This window comes from Euleptes europaea, chromosome 7, assembly GCF_029931775.1.
Source record: "Euleptes europaea isolate rEulEur1 chromosome 7, rEulEur1.hap1, whole genome shotgun sequence".
Lineage (NCBI taxonomy): Eukaryota > Metazoa > Chordata > Lepidosauria > Squamata > Sphaerodactylidae > Euleptes > Euleptes europaea.
The window spans coordinates 84,948,786-84,962,267 of record NC_079318.1 but is presented as its reverse complement, the minus strand read 5'-3'; the positions used below and the strand labels follow the sequence as shown (position 1 = coordinate 84,962,267).

Sequence of the window (13,482 nt, the reverse complement as noted above, 5' to 3'; positions counted from 1 at the left end):
GGCGAGGAAGGAGAGGTCCCCTTTGAAGAGGCCACGCTAGTGACCGCGTGCTTTCCAGTTATGGGCAGCTCGTGCCGGATATGCATCTTGCCAGTACTTCCGATTTCCTTGCGGCCCGGCCGATGTGTCGGATTCCGCTACGTGATATTTGTAGCTAGCTCCATGTACTTCTACTGTCGTATTAATTTTATTTATATAAGACTGTCATGACAACCCACAGAGTTCTGTAAGCTTCAAAGGATAGACTCTTGCCCAAAAGAACTTGTGGTATAAGTAATCGGGTCCACTGTGGCTTTGGAAGCAGGGTTGCGTCGGTCTCCAGCGCTGCGGAGAATGGCGGGAGGGAGTTCTGATGGGATACACCAAAACTCGGAAGTGTTTGGCGTTGCTGGATGTCACACACCAGCCCCTGTCTGATGTGACGAAGTTTCATTAATCCAGTATTGTGTGACCAGGATCTTGAGATTTCCCCAACAGATCTTCAAAGTGCCAGAGAGTACCCACCAGGAAAGTTTTGAACATTTTGGTTTGCTTATCTGCCCCTCTAGCCTTTCTATAAAAGGTTCAAAGTAAACTGTCCTAATTTCTTAGAATCATAGAGTTGGAAGGGACCACCAGGGCCATCTAGTCTAACCCCCTGCACAATGCAGGAATTTCATAACCACCTCCCCCCCCCACACCCCCAGTGACCCCTACTCCATGCCCAGAAGATAGCCAAGATGCCCTCCCTCTCATGATCTGCCTAAGGTCATAGAATCAGCATTGCTGACAGATGGCCATCCAGCCTCTGCTTAAAAAGCTCCAGGGAAGGAGAGCTCACCACCTCCCGAGGAAGCCTGATCCACTGAGGAACCGCCCTGTTAGAAAATTCTTCCTAATGTGTAAACAGAAACTCTTTTGATGTAAGTTCAACCTGTTGGTTCTGGTCCGACCTTTTGGGGCAACAGAAAACAACTCGGCACCATCCTCTGTATGACAGCCCTTCATGTACTTGAAGATGGTTATCATATCCCCTCTCGGTCTTCTCCTCTCCAGGCTAAAAATACCCAGCTCCTTCAAACTTTCCTCATAGGACTTGGTCTCCAGACCCCCTCACCATCTTTGTTGCCCTCCTCTGGACCCGTTCCAGCTTGTATCTTCTTGAAATCCCGTCCCCCTTTGTGAGAGAGCTTAAACTGAAGTGTAGGAACTTGCTCTGTTGTTGCTTATCAGGGATTTGAATCTGGATCTTCGCCATGTAGACCCGTATCTGCTGTCCCAGCCATGCTGTTAGGTTTTCTTTGCTGAACCAAGGCCTCTGAATCCCAGAATTCCTATGTGTTGGGAGGCAGGAAACGCATGCCGTCCCCGGCATTTTTTTAATTTATTTTTTGCTTCTGTCGACACTCTGCTCAGGTTACCGACATAAAAGTACTTTGTGTTTCTCCCCCCCCCTGCAGTTGAGGCATGTTGTTTGTAGTGGCTGCCAGCTGGAAAGGACTGGATCAGCCCAGCCCAGACTCCCTTCCCCCGCCTCCGAGCAAGCTGCCCAGAGACCCAGCAGGCCTGTGTGTACGATTAGCAAGGTCTCAGGAATCTGCAGCCCGCATTGCACGTGGAGGTGGTGTTATCTGTTGCCCGCGGCTCGCCTTTTGAAAGGCTGGGCGTTCTCCATGCCCAAAGGAGGACAGCGGAGAAAGTTGCATTAAGATTATTAATTCATGTACAGACATTGATGCACATAGCTCTTTACATGAATGAGAACAAAAACTCTTGCCCCCCGTCCCAGGGGTGGGCCACTGCTCCAAAGAGCTTACAATCAAAATTTCAGTTGGGCAGGATGGGTTGGCCCAGGCTAGCCTGATCGCCTCACATTTTGGAAGCTAATTAAGGTTGAAGAAGAAGAAGAAGAGTTGGTTTTTATATGCCGACTTTCTCTACCTCTTAAGGAAGACTCAAACCGGCTTCCAATCACCTTCCCTTCCCCTCCCCACAATAGACACCCTGTGAGTAGGTGGGGCTGAGAGAGTGTGACTAGCCCAAGGTCACCCAGCTGGCTTCGTGTGTAGGAGTGGGGAAACAAATGCAATCCACCAGATTAGCCTCCGCCGCTCATGTGGAGGCGTGGGGAATCAAATCCGGTTCTCCAGATCAGACTCCACCGCTCCAAACCACCTCTCTTAATCACTACACCATGCTGGCCCTGGTTAGTACTTCGATGGGAAAGATGTTCAGAGGTTGTTTGCCATTACCTGCCTCTGCATAGCAACCCTGGTATTCCTTGGTGGTCTCCCATCCAAATACTAACCAGGACCGAGATTTGATGAGAGCCAGCATAGTGTAGTGGTTAAGAGCGGTGGACTGTAAGCTGGAGAACCGGGTTTGATTCCCCACTCCTCCACATGAGCGGCGGACTCTAATCAGGTGAACCGGGTTGGTTTTCCACTCCTTCACATGAAGCCAGCTGGGTGACCTTGGGCTAGTCACAGTTCTCTCCGAACACTCTCAGCCCCACCTACCTCACAAGGTGTCCATTGTGGGGAGGGAAAGGAAAGGTGATTGTGAGCCGGTTTGATACTTCCTTAAGTGGTAGAGAAAGTCAGCATATAACCCCCCTCCAAAAACACACACACACACACACCAAAAAACCAAAAACCACTAGCAGAGGGTAGTCTTTTGCCAGCAGAACTGTGCGGATTTTCTGTTCTGAAGCGGTCATCTGGTGCTCTTTCCTCTGGCGATGCAGATTGTTAACCACGGTTGGGCGATTACGCTTGCTCTGCTGGTCAGGCCCCCTTGAAATCGGCCACAGCTTGGCCTGGCACTGAAGGCACCTTTGTGAGGACATGCACGTTCTTTGAGCCCCAGCTTTTAAAGAAGAGACGGTGTTTGAACGCTGCGCTTTTCCCTTTCGCGCTCCTGTTCTCTGCCCTCTTGGTAGCTTGCTGAGAAAGAGAGACGCCAGCTGAGTCTCTGCTTGAAAGGCCTGGAGAAAAGAGCCCTCGCTTGTTAAGAAAGAAGGGATTTCCAACCAAGCCTGGGTTCGTCCCTTTGAAATATTCCCTATAAAACTGTCGCCTTTGATCTCACATTGTTCTCCACCTGCGGGAAGAATGGATGTAGCCTCGTTTCTGAGAACAATCGCTGCCCTCCCCTGTCCTACCCCAAAAGCACATTAGAAATAGGAAGGGACTATGGAAGCTTGTGTCTCAAACAGGATATGGTTTAGTTGGAAGCTGCTGGTGCCTTTATGTCCATGAGATGGGAATGCAGTTTGGGGTCTTTTGAACAGCACGTTCTGAAAACCGCTCATGCTCATTTCCAACTCCCGTATGTCCACAAACTGAAAAAATTGCTTCCTTTTCCCAGTAGATTTTTGTCACCCCACCCCTGGTTATGTTTCCGCTGCCCTTGTTCTGAATTGCGCATCACGGCGCAAGGGTTTGGCTGTGCTATAATGGCTGTTGTCAAAACGTAACGACGTGACATCTGACTGGCCATGTTGGTTGTTGTGATTTTATTTATCTCCGTCGTTCTACCGTTATTCTGCTTTTGGTGCCATGTTCAGTTGGCAGTGCAAAGCTCTATGGAAATCCAGCAGGAAAGGGAGGGGGAGAAGCTTAGGAAAAAAATCCCTTCACTCCCCATGTAATTTGAAATTGCTGAGTGTTGAAAAATTCCACCTCATCAAAACTGAAGATTTTTAAGGTTAATGACAAAAAGTAGATTTCCCCTAATGTTTTTCTTTGATTTCCACACACCAAGAATCTCCAGCTTGGCTTTCAAGTTAAAATGGTTAACCCTGTTTGGAAAAGACCAATTTCCTCCTCCTCCTCCTCCTCCTCCTCGCCCCCCTTTTTTTACACACCCCCCTTTCAATTTCTCGTTGGCACGAAAAGTGCTCAAGACTTCCAGGAAATGTTGCAGCTTTGACTTTTAAAAAGAAATTGGCAAGTGATGCTCCCATAATACAGGCTAATTGCTTCTGGTATTTTGAAAATACAATGATTAAGTGTGGATGAGGAAGGCAGTCTTCAAATTGGCTGCCGCACGTGGAACAGAAATTTCGTAGGCATAGTATTTAATGGGAGAGAGAGGGTTTTTTTTTTTGTTTTGATGATATGCGTCCGGCATGCATTTGAAATGTGTAATTGCTCTTTTTCATAAATGGTAGGCAACCTGAAAGAGAGAGAGAAGTACAGTCTTCTCCAAAAGTTTTTTAGTGCAGTAATTATGTTAGAAATATAAGATCAGACTCCACTGGCATAATCCTTGGATTCTCTGATTACATTTTGTGTAGAGATATTTACATCTTGTGTAGAGATATATGGCTAGATTATAGCCCTCAATTTGAGCTGGCCATACTAGTAGCAGTTTCAGAAGCCAGTGGTGTCCACAAAACCGATTTTACAACATAGAGGACCAGTTGAGACATTATGTCAAAGCATGGTTTTTGTGTGCCTTGGCCTGGAATTGGAAAAAAAAGTGGGTTTTGATTAGCCGTCAAACCAGATGTGAAAACCATGGTTTTAAGTAGGGTTTGCAAACTGTGCTTTGCACTAGCAATGGCTTGGCATAATGTATGTATTGCCAAATCAGGGTTACAGCTGTTGCTCTACTTCCAGAGGCCACTTCATCTAGGGACAGGAATGCTGGGCAGATGGTAGAGAAGCAGCAGTCAACCATGGTTGTCTGTTTAGGAGCTCAGCTGGTGGTTTGGGCTTTAAACTATGGCTTGGTTCAGACATAACGGCCCTTCGTAACATGCTGCTGTGTGAACGATACTTGAAGGAGTACAGGCTTGCTTGCACAGTCCTTCACTCCCTTGTGTGGACAAAAGCAGTGATTTCTGGGTTGGTAGCAAACTGCTATTATATCTGAACTGGCAAACTATGGCTTGGGCTCATCTTGCAAACCAAACTGGTAACAAACCATTGTTTGGAAGATGTAACCATAGTTTGGCATGCTGACTGTGCTTAGTCACAGAGATGCTGTGCATTCCCAAGGTTGAAAGTGAGCTGGTATGGACTGGTATAGATCAGTACCAATAAGTAAGTGACTGAAATGGTACCTCCCATCTTCTGTTTTGTGTCCCCTGAAAGAGATAGTTTAATTTAAGTTACTTTTTCACCCTGTGGGGCGATTTGCAATATGTAAGCTTATTACGCAATGTAAATATGCCAAAGGGAGCCTGTGTGGTATAGTCGTGAAGATGTTGGGCTAGGCCTAAGAATATCTGGGTTAAGATTCCCACTGTGCCCCGAAGCTTCCTGTGGGACACTGGGCCAGTCTCACATTGGGGAGGGGCTGTGGCTCAGTGGTAGAGCATCTGCTTGGTGTACAGAAGGTCCCAGGTTCAATCCCCGGCATCTCCAGTTAAAGGGACTAGTCAAGTATGTGATGTGAAAGACCCCTGCCTGAGACCCCGGAGAGAGCCGCTGCCGGTCTGAGAAGACAATACTGACTTTGATGGACCAAGGGTCTGATTCATTACATGGCAGCTTCATGTGTATTCATGTGTACAATGTGCATACTCGTACGGTTGTAACATTGCACCTTTTGCTGGCAATAACACTGCTCCTTTCCCCAGCTTTCTTTTCCTCTTGAACTCTGGATTTAGCTTCGGGCCTGAACCTCTCCCGGTTGTGCTTTCAGACCTTAAGAAAGAAAGGTTTTAACGGCTGTGACAGCCCGGAACCCGACGGTGATGATTCCATCGACCAGAGCCCGCTGATGGAGGACAAATACCGCAAAGCCAGCGAGGATCTTGATATTCTGTTCAAGCGCTACGGCGTAAGTAAACGTGCTACCCCAGGCCGAAAATCCTTCATTGTCTGTTTTTTTTTCCTTTCCCCTTTTTTTCTTTTTGGTTTGATTTCTCCCCTCCTGATCCAAACTACCTTTCCCTTCCCCTCACCTTACCCCGTCCCCGGCCACGTAACAGGCGCTGAACAAGAAGCATAGAGAGTGTGAAAGCCCCGACGGGGATGATGTCTTTACATTGACGCCTCAGACGGAAGAGAAATATAAAAAGATTGATGAGGAGTTTGATAAAATGATGCAGACTTACAGGCTCGCAGTGAGTAGAGGCTGGTGGCCTGCGAACCCTCCTCCCTCTCCATGGCCGGGGTTGCCAACCTGCCCAATATTAATAAATAATAATAATAACAACATCAGAACACCCAGTGTTGCTCTAGGTACTGGTTGAGCCAGTGGGTTGGACCAGAATTTCTTGCTCGGGACTGTTTGGTGGTAGGACAGAAAGGCCCGGGGATGGGAGCGCTTGAATTTATTTCCCTTTCTTCTTCATTTTAACAACGTGTGCGCGTGTGCGTGTTTTGGACAGAAAACAAAACAAAAGCGGGCACCTTCCGGGGAGGCATTCTGCACGTGTTCAGAAGCACTCTCTGCCTCGCAGCAAGTTCATTTTGATGCAATATGCCCGTGTTTTAAAACAATTCTCCCTTCGCAAAGGGAAGTCAGTCTATACTTCCCCCCCACACACACAAAGCACTCTGAATTTTTTCCCCTCTAAACAAAAAGTTGGCAATCCTATCCATGGGGGGCAAACGTTATGGAGGGGGGAATTTTTGCATGGTTTGGCTTTCATGGAGCCTCAGCTAATTTGCACCCTTCAGGCAAAGGCTATGAAACAGTCCTCTGATGATCGGAGCGGGCCCAGTTGCTAAGGAACAGAGCTGGCAGCGGCAAGGCCTAGTTATGCCAAGGCCTTGTTAGGCCACTCCGGGAGCATGCGCTGAACCAGGCCTTTGATTTTTGAGGACCTTTCCCCAGTACTGGACTTCGCCTGGTTTGGCTCCCATCCTCTTAATGTAGGAATGGGGCTGAGGGCATTTGACAGACCCTGCGGTTCTTGTGGGGAAAAAAAGGGGGGAAATCTCTCAGAATTTCTTTTAGGGTTTTTTCCTGCTCGGGGTAGCGACAGATTTAAGGCTTCATAAGGCTCTGCAGAGACATTCTGTCTTTAGGCCTATTTTTTTAAAAAGGGGGGGGGGAAAGGCCAGAAGCTGCTAGTGTTAAGAAGAGAAGAAGAAAAGAGTTGATTTTTTATATGCTGACTTTCTCTACCACTTAAGGGAGATTCAAACCAGCTTACAAGCACCTTCCCTTCCCCACAACAGACACCCTGTGAGGTAGGTGAGGCTGAGAGAGTGTGACTAGCCCAAGGTCACCCAGCTGGCTTTGTGTGTAGGAGTGGGAAAACAAATCCAGTTCACCAGATTAGCCTCCACTGCTCATGTGGAGGAGTGGGGACTCAAACCCGGTTCTCCAGATCAGACTCCACCACTCCGAGCCACCGCTCTTAACCACTCCACCACGCAAGCCCAATGTCTATAGATGGGCAATGAACCTGTAAAAGGTGTGTGCGTGTGGGGGGAGTGTACTGTTTATTTATACCTTTCTTTTCGCCCCAATGGGGACCCAACTTTACAGCGTTGTTTGCCCCTCCTCCATTTTATCCTCACAACGACCGACTGGTGAGGGTAGGTTAGGCTGAAAGAGACTGACCGGCCTGGTGAGCTTCCATGGCAGAGTGGGCATTTGAACCCAGGTCTCCCAGATCCTGAGCCCCCATTCCTCTGGGGAATATCTGAGGGGAGAGGGTGGAAATACTTGACGAAAATCTTATGTTAAATCCTTGAGATGAGGCTAGCAACAAACACATCCCCAGTAATCCACCTTGTAAAAATAAGAATGGATGATAAGTGGTATAGCATTAAGGCAGTCTTGCTTCCTACAGCCAGCGTGGTGTAGTGGTTAAGAGCGGTGGTTTGGTGTGGTGGACTCTGATCTGGAGAACCGGGTTTGATTCCCCACTCCTCCACATGAGCAGCGGAGGCTAATCTGGTGAACTGGATTTGTTTCCCCACTCCTACACACGAAGCCAGCTGGGTGACCTTGGGCCAGTCACACTCTTTCAGCCGCGCCTACCTCACAGGGTGTCTGTTGTGGGGAGGGGAAGGGAAGGGGATTGTAAGCCGGTTTGAGTCTCCCTTAAGTGGTAGAGAAAGTCGGCATTTAAAAACCAACTCTTCTTCTTCTGAAGTAAGCAGGCACCGGCCAGCCAAAGTTAAATAAGTATATTGAGGGTCCCTCTGGCTTCCTCTGGAAAGTTAAGCATGTGCTTCTTTGGTGGCGGCAGGGGGGCTAACCCAAATAATTGGCCGAACTAACTCATAATCAAATGCTACCCCTATCTGCCCACCACCACCCAAATGGAGCTCTGGCATTCTAAAATGTCTTAGTTTTGTCTTGCTGATTAGTTTTGTCCTGGCTGATGAAATTAATTCCTAACTTTTTTTGAGTGACAATTTTTTCGAGTGACAGCTGACAACCTGGCAACACCCCTGAGTAGCTCAAATCTAATTTTCTGGGTCAATCAAGAATGAAATGTGGGATTGTCATGTTGTTTGGCTGGAGATTTCATATTTAGTAATGAAACAGAAGCTCTCCTGAAGGGTTTATTTGGTATAAGCCAGTGTGGTGTAGTGGTTAAGAGCGGTGGTTTGGAGCGGTGGAGTCTGATCTGGAGAACCGGGTTTGATTCCCCACTCCTCCACATGAGCGGTGGACACTAATCTGGTGAACTGGATTCATTTCCCCTCTCATAAGAACATAAGAAAAAGCCATGCTGGATCAGACCAAGGCCCATCAAGTCCACAGTCTATTCACACAGTGGACAACCAGGTTGGCCTCTAGGAAGCCTTCAAACAAGACAGCTACAGCAGCACTCCTCCACAAGAAGCCAGCTGGGTGACCTTGGGCTAGTCACAGCTCTTAGAGCTCTCTCAGCCTCACCTACCTCACAGGGTGTCTATTATTGGGAGCGGAAGGGAAGGTGATTGTACGCCCATTTGAGTCTTCCTTAAGTGGTAGAGAAAGTCAGCATATAAAAACCAACTGGTTTTGTGCCTGGAACTTTAAGCACAATGAGGAAATTGAAATTGTTGAAGACTTTCTATTCCTTAGCTCCATCATCAACCAAAAGGAAGACTGAAACCAAGAAATCAGAAGGAGATTGAGACTAGGAAGGGCAGCCATGAAGGAGCTTGAAAAGTTTCTTTAGTGTAAAGATGTGTCATTGGCAAACCAGATTGAGTTAATTCATGCCTTAGTATGTATGGGTGTGAAAGCTGGACAATGAAGAAAGTTGACAGGAAAAAAATAGATTCCTTTGAAATGTGGTATTGGAAGAGAATGTTATAGATACTGTGGACCACCCAAAAAACAACAACAACAACAACAACAGTGGGTTCTAGATCAAATCAAGCCTAAACTGTCCTTAGAAGCTAAAATGACTAAACTGAGGTTATCATACTGTGGTCACATTCTGAGAGGACAAGAGTCCCCGGAAAAGACAATAATGCAAGGAAAAGTTGAAGGCAGCAGGAAAAGAGGAAGACCCAACAAGAGATGGATTGACTCTATAAAGGAAGCCATGGCCCTCAATTTCCAAGACCTGAGCAAGGCTGTTTATGATAGGAAGTTTTGGAGGGACATTGATTCATAGGGTTGCCATGAGTCGGAATCGACTTAAAGGCACTTAAACACACGCGCATAAACACACCGTTCTCGCTTCATACCAGTTTTGTGCTAAGGCGATAAAAGTGTGTTCAAGCCATACCACTTCAGACTGCAGGTGGGGATGAGATGCTGGAGTGCCCCCTCCCTGAAGGAACAGATAACAAAGGCTTGGCTCCTGTGGTGTTGTTCCCCGCACATAAGAAAAGCCCTGCTGGATCAGACCAAGGCCATCAAGTCCAGCAGTCTGTTCATACAGTGGCCAACCAGGTGCCTCTAGGAAGCCCACAAACAAGACGACTGCAGCAGCACCATCCTGCCTGTGTTCCACAGCACCTAATGTAACAGGCATGCTCCTCTGATCCTGGAGAGAATAGGTATGCATCATGAACTTTTCCTCCATGAACATATCCATTCCCCTCTTAAAGCCTTCCAAGTTGGCAGCCATCACCACTTTTTGGGGCAGGGAGTTCCACAATTTAACTCACAGCTTCTCTGCATCCGCTGCGGAGCTTTCCCTCCGCTGTGGCGTTCGCTTCCTCTGCTGCTAGTCCTTCGGCAGGTGTGAGGATTCCTGCAAAGAACATTGATCTTGGCACACAGAAGTCCTAGCGGCAGAGGAAGTTACCACCGCAGCAGGGGAAGCAAATTCGGCAGAGGCGGGAGAGAAATGCGAGGGGAGCAGTGTCGTGGGATCCAAGCCAATGTTTCTGTGCACAGAAAAACATTACGCAGAGCCCCCGCCCACAATCCAAAGGGGTACAACCTGGGCAGAGTTTGTCTGCCTCAGTGAGAACTAGACCCAAATTGGTAATTGGGGGGTGAGTAAGAGGGAGAACGTCGGTCAGTGGGCCAGACGTGGTTTGGGGCTTCAAGTCACCGATCCTGAGGCACATCCTGTTCGGACATTTATTTATGCATTTTCACATTTCTATCCTGGCCTTCTTTCCAGGAATTCAGGGCACCCTGTGTGTGTTTTTCCCAATCGTGCTTTTCTCACAACAGCAAACCTGTCAAAAGACTTTATTCATGAACTCTCCCCGCCCCCATCAAAACCTGAGCACTCTCGCTTTGGGCCACTGGAATATGGGAGTGCTGGTAGAGCTCTCTTTAAATTAAAAGACAAAGTAGAGTTTGTGTCTTGGGTGGGGGAAGGGGAGAGAAAACACCAGCAAGGCTATACCCGTAACACTGGATTAACTCCCCCACCTTTAATTCTTTTAACGAAAAATATTTAATTGTCAAAGAATGGTTCAAAACCTGTTCTCCCAGACATTTTTGTACCTCTTTCCTGTTTTGGGTTGAGGGTGTGAACCTCTGAGCCGGACCTGTCTTTCTTTATGTTTGTTCCCCCTGCATCTTATGTTTTTTTTCTGGTGCTGTGGCCATGTGCTTCTGGCCATGTAGACACGAAAGGCGAGGCAGGGTGGTACTCTAGGGTTTGGTGAGGGTCTCGATCCACAGAAGAGACACCTGCCCTTTTCCCCAAATAACCTTGCCTCCCAAAACCTCAATACATATCTTGGCTGAGAGTTGTACATGCACGCTGCCCTCTGAACGCCAGGGAATGTCCCTGGCAGCAGAGAGCCCAGGGCTGGTTGGAAGTGATAGGTTTGGGGTCGGATGATCTTGCTCCCCACCCCAACACCTTCCACCAACAAATCCATCACAGTAAGTGGCACAGCTCTGACTTGGAATGAAGAAGAAGAAGAGTTGGTTTTTATATGCTGACTTACTCTTACCACTTAAGGAAGCATCAAACCGGCTTACAATCACCTTCCTTTCCCCTCCCCACAACAGACACCGTGTGAGGTAGGTGGGGCAGAGAGCTCTAAGAGAGCTGTGACTAGCCCAAGGTCACCCAGCCGGCTTCATATGGAGGAGAGGGGAAACCAACCTGGTTCACCAGATTAGCGTCCGCTGCTCATGTGGAGGAGTGGGGAATCAAACCCGGTTCGCCAGATCAGAGTCCACCACACCAAACCACAGCTCTTAACCACTACACCATGCTGGCCTTAATCCTCTGACCCTGATGGGGGTAAATCCCAGAATGGTCTTGGGGTTGAAGGAGAGAGAGGGCAAGCTGACCACTCTGTCTTAAGTTTCTAAACCTTTTGCAGGGTCCAGGTGAGAAATCCTTGCAGAGGTGCAGTGTCATATACAGAGAATAACCTGTATCCTAGACTGCCTTACCCCAGCTTCCTTTCCTCACTGCATTGCATGGAGCCTGTCCTGAAGATTCTTGGATACAGTGCCTGAATCCCTTAGTTGAGGGAAGGACAAAAAGAATTAAACATCTGTGTTCTCTGCTCACCCCCCCCCCCCATTCAAAGGTCTGTCTCCATTGCAAGCTTGCCTTCCCTGTCTCCGGTCATGCAGATGATAAGTCCCTTTTTATAAAAGCACAAGATGGCTCATTTCAGACAGCAAAACAACCAACCAGGGTTTAATTAAACTAACCTTGGTTAGTGTGATTGTCTGGATGCGACTTTAATGTTTCATCACATCAGGATCGGAAAGCATGGTTTTGAAGTTGGCTTATTAAGGACAATTAGTCTTAATTATGGTTTTGTGTAATGTACGGAATGGACATCCTGGCTTATTCATATTCTGGCCGCTGTCCTCTCATGCTCTTCAGCTGTAGAAATCCCTGGATAGAACTGAATGGGGTAAAGCCAGTGTTGGTTGAGGCAAGCCAGGGTTTGAGTCTGTGACTTCCCAGTGGGGGAAGAGATTTGCGGCTCTGTTCACCAGAGTGCAAATGTGAAACCACGGTGCAATTTGTTTGTGAAACCAGGATTCTCTGTGAGCCGAATCCCGCTTTCACAAGCTATAGTCAAAACAAACCATTCTTTCATGTAAGATCTGGTCAGAGCCATATATGTCTGCCCCAAAAGCCTGCTTCCCCACAGACATGTGTGTGTTAAGCGCTGGTCAAGTTGCTTCCGACTCATGGTCACCCTATGAATCAATGTTCTTCAAACCGTCCTATCCTTAACAGCCTTGCTCAGGTCTTGGAAACTGAGGGCTTCCTTGATGGAGTCAATCCATCTCCTGTTGCATCTTCCTTTTTTCCTGCTGCCTTCAACTTTTCCTAGTATTATTGTCTTTTCCCAGTGACTCTTGGCTTCTCAGAATGTGACCAGAGTACGATAGCCTCAGTTTAGTCACAGATGAGCATCCTCCATTTTTATTATATCTGGAGGGGGGTATAAACTCCTAATGCTGAGCATAATTCAAAAAGAAAAATTGAGCTTTTCAAAAAAATGTCTGGAAAGGTCATAGAATCATAGAGCTGGACCACCAGGGTCATCTAGTCCAACCCCCTGCACAATGCAGGAATTTGACAACTACCTCCCCCCCACACCGCCAGTGACCCCTACTCTATGCCCAAAAGATGACCAGGATTCCCTCTCTCTCATGAACTGCCTAAGGTCATAGAATCAGCTTCCTGGGATGTTGGCTGATGTTAGCAAGCATCCAGATTGTATTGATGTGTTGGTGTGTACATACGATAGTGTGGTTTCTGCCTGGCAAAACTAATCCCAGCTGTCTTCTTGTCCACCATGCAGTCGGGATCTTCTCCTGTGCGCCTCCCTTGGGTTCCCAGCATCTCTAACCCTGCTTCTCTTTCTTCTCAGTCTGCAGTTCCGGCGCCCAATTTTGCCATGCCCGTGACGGTTCCAGTGACCAACCAGAACACGCTGCAGTTCAGCAACCCTGGAGGCTCCTTGGTGACTCAGTCTCTGGTGACCTCTTCGTTGACTGACCCACGGCTCCTGTCGCCGCAGCAACCAGCCCTCCAGCGGAACACAGTTTCCCCAGGCTTACCACAGCGACCAGCCAGCGCGGGTAAACTGTTTTGCTGCTGCCTTTAAAAAAAATTATAAACTTAAAAATAGAAATATATGTGTGTTTTTTAAGTACAAACATCCAAAATAAAAGCGATGGCATATAATT

The 13,482-nt window shown here is 47.7% G+C and overlaps 1 protein-coding gene across 4 annotated transcripts in view; it reads left to right on the top strand.

Annotated features, from left to right (window-relative positions):
- The window catches only part of MEF2D (myocyte enhancer factor 2D), a 97,330-nt gene that overhangs the window by 50,648 nt on the left and 33,200 nt on the right, over nucleotides 1-13,482 (top strand). For 2 of the 4 annotated variants that reach the window (XM_056853175.1, XM_056853174.1), the window contains exons 3-4: nucleotides 5,924-6,058; nucleotides 13,164-13,374. In XM_056853175.1, coding sequence (XP_056709153.1) covers nucleotides 5,924-6,058; nucleotides 13,164-13,374 — 346 coding nt within the window. Of the gene's footprint in view, nucleotides 1-5,634; nucleotides 5,773-5,923; nucleotides 6,059-13,163; nucleotides 13,375-13,482 lie in introns of all 4 variants that reach the window. The other 2 variants (XM_056853172.1, XM_056853173.1) reach the window with 1 other exon arrangement.